Here is a 14,236-nt window from a genome sequence, read left to right on the forward strand (position 1 = left end):
AAGAAGCTTGAAGACATTGCGCTAAGTGAAATAAGCCACAAATAAGTCACAAAAGGACAAATACCATATGACACACTTACATGAGGTGCTAGAGGAGTCAAATTCACAGAGACAGAAACTAGAATGGTGGCTGCCCGGGGCTGAGGGAGGAGGGGGAATGGAGAGTTGTTGTTTAATGGGTACAGAGTTTCAGTTTGGGAAAATGAAAAAGTTCTGGAGATGGATGGTACATCCTACATCCCCCCCGACCAGCAGGAGACTCCCTTAGGACACAGGCCATTGGGTTTCTTGTATTCATTCAGAGTATGGGGAGCAGAAACATCTGGGGCCCAAAGCACATAAACACAGGACACTGCAGGAAAGGAAAAGGGTGAAGCCAGACCCCCTTGCGGTTGCCTGCTCTGACCTGGGACCAGGGGAAGACCGTGAAGTTGGAGAGCTCAGACAGTCAGAAGGCATGACAAGAGAGCTAACCCACCAGGAGGAGCAGACGACTCTCCATAGCCTTTCATGTCCACAGCCAGTACCCGGAAACCTGCCTGGGCCAGAGCAGGGATCTGGAAAGCAAACAATTCAGGCACACTCCAGTGTGTCTCATCTGTCTTTTGCTGACACTCCCTCTTTGCTCCTTCTACCCCTCTGTTCTTGTAAATGGTTCAATCCAAATTGCCACATGGCACCATCTGGTATCCTCGACATTGGGCTGGAACAAGCATACCTGGATAGGGCTGCCAAGAACAGTGGTGGGGTTTGTGCACTGCATCTAACACCACAGCCAAGAGAGCACTTTTCCTAGCAAAGACCTTGCAGATTTCTATAATTCATTAAGGATTTCCCAGCAGGTAGCGTAGAGTGTCTTCAAGAAGTCTGACTTTTTCTAATCTGCAAAGGTGGCATATGGGCTAGCACAGCTCTGAGGTCCTGAGGTATCTCTGGCCCCAAAATTTCCGAGGGATCATGGGCATACTTTGGAGATGATGCTCCACTGTAAGGTTTGAGCTTCTTAATGACATCCCAGCCTGGGGCACACCATCTAGTCTTTCCCCGCCCCTCCCCCTGAGGGGTGTACTTTCCCCCAGTTTCCCTTACCTGGTACCTCCAAGAGAACCAGCTCTCAGGAAAGCCATGGCACAGGCACACGGCGGGGCCGCAGCCCAGCTCCACGAAGTGCAGACGCACTCCAGGCTGTGGGAGAGAGAGTGAGCGGGAAGTGACCACAGCACCCGGCTGGGTGGCCAGGCGTCTCTCTGCAGATGGCTCAGGGCCATCTCATTTTACTGCCAGATCTCACCCGACCCAGCTGTCTCAGCGCTAGAAGATGTCTGAGAAGAGACAACCAGCCAGACTGTGCAATAAAAACAGACAGCTCTCACCGGAACACGAGAAGCCTAAAGAGAAGATGATGACGTTGGAAAAAACCCCCAACAGAATAATTCTGCCTTCCTCCCTAAAAGACCCTCATACTGTCAGAGCTTCTGGTGCTATCTGACATGTTTTCAATATTTTAAACTGGCGTCTGATTGTGCGCAGAGCATAAGATTCAAGTTAACATGCAGAATACCATGATTATTTCATTAAAAGCTGTTTCTCTTGAATAGGAATTTTTCTCCAAGGTTTGCTACACTTCTGGTCCTTTCTGGGCTACAGGGGTGTGGCAGAGACTGCTGGGGCTCAGAACCTGCATTCTTCTCTTCTCCCTGGCACAGGCTGGCGTTTTCCAGACCTCCCCTCACTTCCTTGCAGTGGGTGTGACCAGGTGACTGAGGTCTGGCCAATGGCACTTGAGCAGAAGAAACCTGTGCTACATTGGGGCCCACAGAAACCCCCCGTACTTGGTCCTCCCTCCTTTCCTATCTGACCCTGAATGGATTGGGCCCTGAGGAGGGTGGAGCCGGTAGAGAGAGGCCCTGGGCGCTTGAATGTCTGTGTGGAGAGAGCCCGCTCCTAACCCACTGGACTGGGCTGCACGCAAGAGACAGACATGCTGTTAAGCCACGGGAAGTTGGGACTGTTTGTTATAGCACTGAGCCTGACCATTACATTGGCAGGGCAAGCAAACGAACTAACACAACACATAGTCAAAGTGCCCTATTTTTCCCAAAAGTACATATCTTCAACTTTCTAATGGAAATGAATGAGAAAAATAAGGGTCACGTTATAGAAATTCACTTGGAATAATTCTATTCAGCCACATCTCAGACTACTCCAAGCTGGTGTTCAGAGACTGGAAGCTCCATTCACGATTCCCAAAGAGCCATTTTGCTCATGAAAACATTAGGATGACATTTCACAAATGCTTTCAGGAACTACAATCTTTTTATCAGAATATGTTCCACAATCTTCCCTTCAGTACTTGGCAAACAGAGGGAATTTCACTTTAAATTCTATACTCCTTTATACTGAAAACTGTCATAGTGCTGATGTCCAACCCAATGATCCTAACCCACCTCTGGCCCGAATGGACCCCAACTAAAAGGCTCGCTCCTGTGGCTTCCTATTTGACTCAGCGGAGTAGCTCAGCAACACAGGTACCTTCCCATCCTTTAAACGATACGTTAATAGAATCACCATGAGGCCAGAAAATGGGAATGCTCTCTTACCCAGATCGCTGGAATAGCACCTGAGCATGGGCTCAGCTGGGGCTCCCCAAAGGTTGCTGCTCCAGCTCTTTAATTTGGGGTCAGGGCAGAGAGGGTGGTAAAGCAGCTCTCATCACCCTCCTTCAAGGTCCCATGAAAATCTACTGAAACTGGCTGGATATGCAAGCATCAGAGGACTATGAGAATAACCCTCTCCAAGGGGCTGGACACAAGACTATAGGGCAGGAGTTGGGGCTCCTCCGCACGTGGCCTTGGCCTTGCCATAGCCCTGATCTCTGGGCCTTCTAATGACTATTTCCTTCTCTTTATCTTAGCTGTGGGTTCCCTGAGGACAGGTCTGTCTGGTTCCTCACTGCAGCCCGTGTACCAGGCCTGTGCCTGACACAAAAGAAGTGCTTGATAGATACACATTGGATGAGATAATGTTCTCCCCGAATACAGGCCAGGCGGACACAACTTCAGAACCCGGGCTACCCAAGGCCCCACGTGGCCTGCTTTTTTGTGGGGGTCTGATACATTGGTCACATTGCCTTGCATACACTGAGGCACGATCCACATCTTCTATCAGTTTTTGAGGAATGATATTTGTGAGAAATACTACTTCCCTATAAATGATGGATGTTCAACTACCCTTAATATTCATCAAACGTCTCTGCAAGTCATTTAGGTGACCTGGCGGAGGGGACTCAGCTGACCGAGAGAGTGCTCACTTACCTTTATGGGCACGTACCCGTGGCTCACGTCATTTGGACTGCAGGGGGTGGGCAGCGGGGCTGCAGTTTTGAGAAGCTGAAAGTAAGAGAGGTACAGTGAGAGGGGCGGTGCGGCTCCTTCCGTGAAGCCCTCGGGGCGCTTCCACAGCTCCACAGCGCTGCCCCATCACCCACGCCACAGCCTCCTGAGTCCCACGCAGAGCGACCAAGCCCTCTCCCTCTCTGCTCCGGCACACAGCTACACTTCATCTCCTCGCCTTCCTTCCAGGTCAGTGGAGTCCTGTGACTGAGTTCTGGCCAGCAGAACGCAGACAGAAGAGCGTGGCCTGTCTGCCTGGCCTGTTAAAATCCCCACGCAATTCTCTACATTCTCTTTTTCCCCATCTTCCAGCTGAGCGTCTGGTGTGACCTGGGAAACCACAGGTGGAAGATGGCGGGTCCCCTGTCAACCTGGGTCCTTGAATGGCTGTGTGAGGCAAAGCCCCTGGCCACCACCAACTGAACTTTACACAAGCAAGAAACAAAAACCATTTGCTCTAAAACACTGAGATTTGGGACTTTAGTCAATATAATTCTTCTCTACAGCAGTTCTTCAAGTTGTCACCCAGGCTCAAACTGGACACAGCCAGGAAAGCAAAGTTCACAGAGCGGCCATCCCACCATCGTAGGGCTGCGCGGAAGGGTTTCTGCTTCAAGCTGGCCAAAATCCAACTCTGCGCCTTCCTATCAGTCTGCTAGAGCTGTCATAACAATGTACCATGGGCTCGGTGGCTGAAACAACAGAAATTTATTTTCTCACAATCTGGAAGGTGGGAGTCCAGGACCAGTGTTGGCAGGATTGGTTCCTCCTGAGGCCTCTCTCCTTGGCTTGTAGACAGCAGTCTCCTCCCTGTATCCTCACATGATCTTCCCTCCGTGTGTGTCTGTGTCCTAATCTCCTCTTCTTATAGGCACACCAGTCCTAGTGGATTAGGACCCACCACAATGACCTCATTTTACCGTAATCACCTCTTTAATTTTAATTACCCTATCTCCAAATACAGGCACATCCTGAGGTCTTGGGGGTTTGGGTTTCAACATATGAATCTGGGGGGGTACACGATTCAGCTGATAAGAGCCTTCTGCCTGCAGGCCCCAGTCCTGTCCTCTGGAGTCCTGGAGGGTCAGATACCCTGCCTTTGTATGACAAGTAGGTAAAGAGGAAAATTCCTAAACATAGCACCCATCCTTAGGAAAGCTTCTGTAACTTATTGGTGTCCGTTTTCTGGAGACAGAAATGACCAAGGACAGGATGCTGAGCACCTGTAAGTGCATGTATTCATGAGGAGCGACATGTTAGTGACTGATACTGCCAGATTTCTCATCTTTAGTCTCAAAGGTGCGACGTAAGCAAGCAGTAGCTCTCCCCAGCTCGCCAGTTTCCTGACCGCCACAACGGGGGAAGTAAACTACGAGATGCACCTCCCCTTTAAACATGGAGAGTCTGCCGGGGCGTCCTCAGAGGGAGAACAGAAGGTGAGCCTGCCAGCTCTGTGGCGTTTGGAGAGGACCCAGGGTGTGGTGGTAGGGATGGGCAGCTTGGTGCCCTGATGACAATGAGCCTTGTCTGGCCAGAGTGCTAAGACACTGACCAAGGACCAGTGTCCCTTGGGGCTCTTCTTCTGATACGTCCCTGGCTTCCTAGGTCACATACCAGGGGATGTCCCACTGCTTCCAGGAGTGGGGAGGGTGGGACTGTCTACTGTAATGGCTCTCCCGTGTGTCTGTACAATTTACAAAGCCTGTGCATGACTGAGTCCCACAGCCTTCCTAAGAAACAAGAGGCACATCTCCTCTGGTTAAAAAGGAGTAACTTTCATTTTTCCTTATACCTTCCCCGTACCCCTGAGAAGATAGGTGGGACACGGCTTACTTTCCCAATTTTACAGGACAGGTGTCTGCAGCTCAGGTGTGGCAAGGGGACAAACCTAGTAAGTGGAACAAACAGATGGATGCTCCGATTCCAAGTCTGGGGGCCTTCTTTGCTGCATGAGATTTCTAGGCTTACAGAAGGACAAATCAAGCTTGGGCAAGATGCTTTAAGGTTGTGAAGTTATTAGATATACAATTTTATTTATTTGTTAAAGATGAAAAGTCAATTGTTTCTGTTAAAGGGGCTAAATTGTGTCCCCTCCAAATTGATCTGTTGAAGTCCTAACCCCCAGGACCTCAGGATGTGACTGTATTGGGAGATAAGGTATTTAAAGAGGTAATTAAGGTTAAATGAGGTCACTAGAGTGAGTCCACTGGAGTTAGAATCCAATCTGACTGGTGTCCTTATAGGAAGAGGAGATCAGGACACACGCAGGGGGCAGACCATGTGAGGACACAGCGAGAAGATGGCATCTACAAGCCAAGCAGAACGGTCTTGGAAGAAACCAACCCTGCAGACACCTTGATTTGGACTTCCAGCCTCCTAGCAAGACTGTTCTCTCAGCCACCCAGTCTGTACCTAGGAAGCTAAAAAAGAAAACAGTTCCCTTGGAGAAAATGGTTGTGATGCCTTTGACATCCAGTGAACTCAGTCAAATGTATACGCCACTGCCCCCCTCCTCTCCCATTACGATGATGCAAGCAAGGCACTGCATTACTGAAAAACGCTGGCATCACTGTCGCTCCTGGACTCAGTGGGATCAATGATCTTAGGTAAGCTCAAAAAGTGCACTAGCTCTGGCAGAGCAGACTAATCCCCAGGCAGCCCCCTGGGGCATCATTCAGGTGTCCCATCCTCCTGTGTGAGGGATAGGTTTTACTTAAGGACCCTCCCTCTAGCTGTCTCCAAGAGAGTGTGAACAGGTGGAACTAAACAACCACATCTGAGTGCCAGCAGTACGACAGGCAGACCAGGTGAGGATGGTGCTCCCTACCCCGACTGGGGTAGGCCCAGCAGCTAAATTCTCAATATCCACTCTAAAAAGTAAAGTGGGCTGCCTTTGAAAGCCCCACTCTTGTCTTGGTTCCCCCAACTCTGGCTAGTGTAGATTCTTGGTCTCAGAGCAGTGCTTCCCTGTTCACTGACCGGAGAGAAAGAAACAAGAAGTTCTTTAAGTACATCATACCAATTGCACACCAGGTAATGGATTCCCTCCCAAGAAGTCCACACCTGGGAACCATGCCAGGAGCAATGAAGCCCCCAAACACGAGGTGGTCCTCTCCCTCGTTTCGTCTCTTGTGTGCCTAAACACAGATGAGTGACAGGAAATCCACTCCGCGCAGATGTGAAGTTACCTGCGTCCCGGTTACTTTCTCCAGCTCTCTGAGGGCTGTGTCAGTGTCGCGGACGAGAATGGTGACCATTCCCAAGTCACGGGCTGGCTTCAGATAAGCCCCGATGTCATCCAAGAAAACCACCTGAATCCAAATAGCATGGATACTAGCATCACTTTGACCAAAGCAAACTTACACATGAGGGACAACACAAGAAACACATTTAAACGTGAAGGGGGTCATTTTATGATGATGAGATGAAGAATTATTTTTCTTTCCCTATAACTGTTTACTCTTAGGATTAAAAACATTTCGTTACATAAGCACACACACAGACACACAGACAGATATACATGTTCCCACATTCACTATTGGTTTCAGTCTGAATTCTGAAACTTTAAGAAGATTAAGGAAGGATATAAACTTATCAAGATGACATTAAAATTCATCTAGGAAAATTGACATGTAAGAATAGACCAAAAAAAGGTCTGGAAAAGTAGTAAGGGCAGATATTAAATTATGAAGCTATGAAAGGTTAAAAAAAAATAAAGTCTGGTACTAGAAAAGAAATAGACATACCAACGATTAGAAGAGAGTCAAGGACAGACCCAAATACAAACGACAATTTAGTTTCTAACAAAAGTGCCGAGTCCAATTGGTGAGGAAAAAGATTATTTAATTATTTTAACTGTTCATGGAAAAAAGTGGATCCTTCCTTCACATCTTCCTCCAAAATAAATTCTGAATGGATCAAAGATTTAAATTTTAAAAGAAATAAAGAAAAAAAGATCTTCACAGTTGTAGAAGAAAGCTTGGGTACAATTATTTATGACCTTGGATTTCAGCTGGCCTGGACTTCTAAGCAACTCATCCACCCCAAAGCCATAAATGGAACGACATTTATTTACATGCATACTGAAGTCCAGAGCGCTGTTATAGTGCTTAATCCAGGGGCTGAGAAGAGCAGAAGCGAAGTGTAAGAGGAGCAAGGAAGGGTTCGGGGCCTGAGCCTGCTAAGGATTCCCAATGACAGAGTCCAGGGTTCCCTCTGATCAGCTCGTGGGTGAAGTGGGGCCAACGAGAAAGGGTCAGAAATGTCAGGGAAAGGAAGTTAATCTTGGTCCAGCCACCTTTTTGAAGAGTAGAGAAGGGGAACACAAGGAAAACAGTGTTTGAGGACAGATAACCTAGAGATAGTATGAAGATAAATTTGGGGGCACAAGGTGCCTAGAAGGAGACTGCTGCCCGCCACAGTGGAGCCCATTCCTGCTCACCCTTTGGAGAAATGACCCTGGCTAGCCCTTTGGTCCTGGGAAAGTCTCCCAGGGTCTATGTTTCTTTATAGGTAAACTGAGGCAACTAGTCTAGCAGCTTTTGACAATAGCCGTTTTGACCAAGGTTCTGTAAGAGCCACAGAGAGGGGCCAGATGCACACCTCCGGTAGAACTTTCTAGACAGAAGGGATGGGTAAATGTCCTTTAGAAGTTCTAGTCTGGGAGAAGTGGAACCTGCCACTGGACCTAGAACTGTCCTTCCGGGGCCCAGATGTCCCCTACCTGCTCACTCCTCCTCAATTTTTCTTGATTGTAATATCTAGAATTTTCCTCTCCATTGAAAGGAAGCGTCTACTTACCTCATTGGGGCTGGCCTTCAAGGTGTCCAGCACGTACTTGTAGATCTGAGGCTCAGGCTTGGCCATTCTGATCCTACATGACTCTATCAGGAAGTCAAAGTGTGGCCTCAGCTCACACAACAGCTGGGCCAGGGTGCCTCTTTCGGAGCTGTCGTCCAGCCAGTTATTGGTGAGGATACAGGTTGTAAATCCTGAGCGAGAAGTCATGAGTGAACGGACCAGCTACAAAACTTTGCTCTGAGAAGCTCCGGTTGCCCCACATGGGGCCCTAAAGATGAGGCCATTAGGGATCAGCTCACTTTCATCAATCTCCTGAAGGCCAGCTTTTAAACTGACAGGTTGGAAAAGAGTCATCTTAACCCATAAAGACTTCCTGACACAGAGACATGGGAGTGAGCTGTGTACATGGAGGGCTTGCAGAAGCCTGGGTGGAGACACCACTTCCCTTAATTCTTCGCAATTGTAGAGGAAAAGGTGGTGACATTCGGCAGCTCATCTGATGGAAGTGTTTTGACATTCTTCAGCCCATTTGATCCTCACTACCTTTGGGGCAGGCAGGGCAGATCTTACTATCCCACTTTTACAGGTGAGCAAACAGAAGCTCAGACAAATTACAAGCTGCCCAGAGCCACACAGTGAAGGCAGAGCTAAGCCAGGCCCAGAATTCTGCCTTTGACTACCACTGCAAAACTCCAAAACCCCTTCCAGTTCATGTTACTGCAAACTCCGCTCCACTGCATTTCAGAACACCTGCCTTGGCTGCCAGACACTGCGCTTCCATCTCAAAACTAGAGAAATGTAAAGAGAGACAGCACTGTACCCTGGCTTTTTCTGCCTAACCAGAGAGGTCAAGAGCCAAGAGATGCTGGAAAAGAGACATGAATGAGTTGATGGTGAGAGCCTTTCCACGTAATGAGTGAGAAATATGGACATGGGATGGCTTAGCCACAACCAGGTGAGTCTACGAAGCAGGTGGAAGGATTTCAAATACGCCTGTGAAGAGCTGGGCTCTGACACTAAATAAATGCCTATTGGATGAATATGATTTCATGTCCTAGGCCATCTGACACCATCTAAATCCATGTCAGCTGGCTCATTGCTCAGCCACTCTGACACCAGAGGTTAAAAGTCATAGTTGCTTAAAAGGACTTGTTTTTTAAACAGTGTGACAAGAGGTTAGGTCATTTAGGTCATTACCAGTGCCACTGGAGGGAGAGAATTTTGCTCATAAGGAAGTCTCTGGCATAAATCACTTTATTAAATAAAATTATTTCTTTGTTCCAGTATTCTGATAGTGTCATTTTTTGCCATTTAATAAAACTTACTTTGAGGCTATGTTTTAAGAATAGCTTTCCATCAAGGCCCAGAAGATTTGTGATCTCAAAACATATTTATCTGTATTCTCACCTAACCGTCCCAAGGGTTCTGGTGTGGGGGGTGGGGGGTCAGCGAATGGCCAATATTGGATCCTTACCCTTCTTTCTGAGAGTGAGAGCCGCTTGAAGCATGGGGTGGTTTATCTTTCTTGCTGAAATTGCCTTGGCAAAAATTTGATTTATAGAGAACTTCTCAGGGAGGTTGATTCCAGAGTTCTTAGAGCGTTTCTTGCAGTCTTCGTCAATGAATGGCACCCACTGTAAAAGTGAATTGATGAGGAACTGTCAATTGGTACAACCACTTGGAAAAGCTTTTGACAGCATTTACTAAACCTGAACACATGCATTCTGTCTGATCCAGCAATTCTGCTCGTGGACACATACCCAATGGAAATGTCTACCTATCTTCTCCAAAAGACATGTACAAAACTGTTCATAGCAGCACTATTCTAAGAGCCTCAAACTGGAAGCTACTCAAATGCCCCTACCGCAGGCTGAACTGTGTACCCCCAAAATTCATGCCAAAGTTCTAACCCCCAGGACCTCAGACTGTGACAGTTCTTGGAGAGAAGGTCTTTAAAGAGGTAATGAAGGTAAATGAGGTCATGGGTGGGCCCTAATTGAAGCTAACTGGTATCCATATAAGAAGAGATTAGGACAGACAAACAGAGGCGAGACTGTGAGGACACAGGGAGAAGACAGCCGTCTACAAGCCAAGGAGAGAGGCCTTGGAAGAAACCAACCCTGCCAAAACCCTGATATTGCGCTTCTGGCGTCCAGAGCTGTGAGAAAATAAATTTCTGTTGTTTGAGCCACCCAGTCTGTGGTGTTTTGTTATGACAGCCCTAGCAGACTAAGACACCGATTAATAGCAGAATGGATTGTGGTATATTTACACACTATCATAGCGGTTCTATTTGTAATGATCCCAAACTGAAAACTACCGAAATACTCATCAATAGCAGAATGATAGAGAGCCCAGAAATAAACCTACACATATACGGCCAATTAATTTACAACAAAGGAGCCAAAAATATACAATGGGGAAGGAATAGTCTCTTTATAAATGGTGTTGGGAAAACTGGACAGCCACAGGCAAAAGAATGAAACTCAACTACTATCTCACACCATATGCAAAAACTAACTCAAAATGGATTAAAGACTTGAATCTGAGACCTGAAACCATAAAACTCCTGGAAGAAAACACAGGTGGTAAGCTCCTTGCCATCAGTCTTGGCCCTGATTTTTTGAATCTGACACCAAAAGCAAAAATAAACAAGTGGGACTGCATCAAACTAAAAAGCTTCTGCACAGCAAAGGAAACCATCAACAAAATGAAAAGACAACCTACTGAATGCGGGAAAATATTTGCAAATCATATACCTGATTAGGTGTTAATATCCAAAATACACAAAGAACTCACATGGCTCAACACTGAAAAAGCAACAATCCAATTAAAAAACGGGCAGCAGATCTGAACAGACAGTTTTCCAAAGAAGACATCCAGATGGCCAATAGGGACATGAAAAGATGCTCAACATCAGCAATCATCATGGAAAAGCAGATCAAAACCACAGGATATCACCTTACACCTGTTAGAATGGCTATTATAAAAAAGACAAGAATTAATGAGTGTTGGTGAGGATGTGGAGAAAAGGGAACCCTTGTGTACTGTTGGTGGGAATGTAAATGGGTACAGTCACTATGGAAAACAGTATGGAGCTTCCTCAAAAATTTAGAAATAGAACTACCATAATGGTTCAGCAATTCTACTTCTGGGTATTTATCTGAAGAAAACAAAACATTAACTCAAAAAGATATCTGCATCCTCATGTTCACTGCAGCATTATTTACAATAGCCAAGACATGGAAACAATCTAACTGTCCATTGATGGATGAAGGGATAAAGAAAATACAGTATATATACACAGTGGAATATTATTCAGCCATAAAAAAGAATGAAATCTTCCCATTTGCAACATGGATGAATCCTAAGGGCATTACACTAAGTGAAATAAGTCAGACACAGAAAGATAAATACTGTATGATCTCTCTTATGTGTGGAATCTAAATAAAAAAAACAAAAAACCAAGCTCATAGATACAGAAAACAGATTGGTGGTTGCCAGAGGTGGGGGGGGGGGAGAAATGGATAAAGGGGATCAAGAGGTAAAAAGAAAAAAAAAGCACCCATATGCCAAAATTGATGCAAGATGAAATATAAAATATGAATAGATTAAAATCATTAATGAAACGAGAAAAAGAATTCACTTTTCCATAAACATAATAAAAATCCTCCAGCCCCAGACTGTTGTACAAATAAAAAAAAAAGTTAAATGGGAGAGTTACACAACTAGATTTGCATTTTAGGAAGATCATCCTAGAAATAGTGAGGGACATTGACTGGATTGGAGGAAGCGAGAACAATCAGAAGAGAATTTTCACAAGTTCCCATCATCACAAATATCCACCTCCAGGCATCTGTGGCCAAGAACTCCACCTTCCTTCTGTTGCCACAGAAGAACAGCCTATTGCTCTGATCAAAGCTCAGCCCCTCCACTCAGGCACTAGACGCCATCCCTCTCCACCTTCAAGGCCATGGCTCCAGCCAATCTTCCCTCTTTATTCTTCCATCAGCAATTTACCTCCCTCCCAGATCACTGCCATCAGCATACAAGCATGCTGTTATCATAAAGAAAACCTCTTTCTTGACCTCATTGCCTCCCACTACTGCCCCACTTTGCATCAAAAGTTCACATAATTTTCAAATCCTTTCCTTCCATTCTTTCCTTAACTTACTCTGATCGGGCTTTCACCTCCACGTTTCACAGACTTCTGCCAAGGTTACCCAAGACCTCCACGTTGTCTTGCTCTATCCAATGGGAGCTCGCCAATCTTCATCTTACTCAACTTATCCGCTGCATTTGACACAGCTGATCACTCTCTTCAAGTGAAACTTGGTAACTTCTTGGCTTTCAAGGCTCCACTCTCTTGATTTTCCTCTAATCAATGGAGATTCCTTCTCCATCTCTTATTGGTGGGTCCTCCTCGTCAACCTCACTTTTAATACTAGAGTATCCGGGATTCTGGCCTCTTCTCTTCTCCATTTATACTCTCTTTCTCCATGATCATACTGAGTCCAATGATGTTAAAACCACCACTGATATGCTATGAATAGATATATTTATTTAGCCAGGACCTCTTCCTTGAACTCTGGGTTTGCATATCCAGCTCCCTGTTCTAAATAGTGTATTCCAAATACACTCTATTTGGATATTAATAAGCATTTCAAATTAAAATATCCTAATTGAGCACCTGATTTCCTAACCCCCAGAGCAGGCATCCCTATTCCAATTAACAGCAACTCACACTTCCATTTTGCTCTGGCCAGAACCCTTTGGGCCATCCCCAGCTCCTCTCTCATGCCTCACACTCAATCCATCAGGAAAACCTGTTGGACCTACCATGAAAATATTTCCAGAATTTGACCACTTTTTACCAATTCCACCAAGATTACCTTAGTGTAAGCCACCATCCTCTCTCACCTGGATTTTCCAGTAGCTTCCTTAAGTAGTCTCTCTACAATGATCTTTGCGCTCTTGACCTATTCACACAGCAGCCAGAGTGAGGTTTTAAAAATGTAAGTCAGAAAATGTCACTTTGCTGCTCAAAATCTCCCAATGCCTTCCCATCTCACTCAGGGTGAAAAAAAAGAACAGAATGGATAAACACATTGGAGAGTATTCACACAATGGAATATCATGCAGCAATGAGAATGAAACTATCTACAACTGCATACAATAACATCTATGATTCTCACAAATAGAACGTTGAGGAAAAGATGCCAGATACAGAAGAGTTCACCTGCCTGATTCCATTTACATAAAGTACAAAATAAGCAAAGTGATCTATAAGGCTAGAAGTCAGCATGGAAGTTACTCTTGGATGGGTGGTGTCTAGAAGGGGCATCGGTAGGGTGGCCACGGTGTTGATAATGTTTTAATTCTTGATCTGGGCGCTGGTGACATGGGTGTACAGTCACACATCTCAACGACAGGGATACGCTCTGAGAGAGGGGTTGTGAGGCGATTTCGTTGTGTGAACATCATAGAGTGTACTTACGCAAACCTAGATAGTACATCCCACCAAACACCCAGGCTGTACGGTACTAATCTTATGGGATCACTATCATATATGTGGTCCATCACTGACCAAAATGTCATTATGCAGCGCGTAACTGTATTCAGTTTGTGAAAATTCACCAAGCTGTACACTTTGTGTATTTTTGTTTGTATAGTACACGGAAACGAAAAGTTAAAAGAGGATATTCATTCCTAAGACACAACTTTTTAAAAGACAGACTGAACCCTTAAGTAGCCTTTATCATGGTATAATTTGGTTTCCCAGGCCTCTTTCTCTGATTTGAGTTTCCTAGAAGCTACGTACAGACTAAATAAGTCTGAATGAGTTCGGGGTTTTCATAGCAATTACTAGAAATTCACTCTGTAATTCTTATGTTCACTGAAAATACATAGCACTTCCCTCTTTCCTTACCTTTCAATAATATTACTACAGCTTTTTTTTTATATTATTTTTTTTGGTGAGGAAGATTGGTTCCAAGCTAACATCTGTTGCCAATCTTCCTCTTTTTGCTTGAGGAACATTGGCC

The 14,236-nt window shown here is 45.6% G+C and overlaps 1 protein-coding gene across 2 annotated transcripts in view; it reads right to left on the minus strand.

The window, feature by feature from the left end:
* The window catches only part of EPHX2 (epoxide hydrolase 2), a 68,637-nt gene that overhangs the window by 32,842 nt on the left and 21,559 nt on the right, over nt 1–14,236 (minus strand). For both annotated transcript variants that reach the window (XM_070505155.1, XM_014843304.3), the window contains 6 exons: nt 9,667–9,826; nt 8,193–8,383; nt 6,581–6,703; nt 3,315–3,389; nt 1,090–1,185; nt 479–557 (listed from right to left, as the gene is read on the minus strand). In XM_070505155.1, the coding sequence (XP_070361256.1) occupies nt 479–557; nt 1,090–1,185; nt 3,315–3,389; nt 6,581–6,703; nt 8,193–8,383; nt 9,667–9,700 (598 nt within the window). In that variant the 5' untranslated portion in view covers nt 9,701–9,826. The remainder of the gene's footprint in view (nt 1–478; nt 558–1,089; nt 1,186–3,314; nt 3,390–6,580; nt 6,704–8,192; nt 8,384–9,666; nt 9,827–14,236) is intronic.

This window comes from Equus asinus, chromosome 3, assembly GCF_041296235.1.
Source record: "Equus asinus isolate D_3611 breed Donkey chromosome 3, EquAss-T2T_v2, whole genome shotgun sequence".
NCBI classification, from domain to species: Eukaryota; Metazoa; Chordata; class Mammalia; order Perissodactyla; family Equidae; genus Equus; species Equus asinus.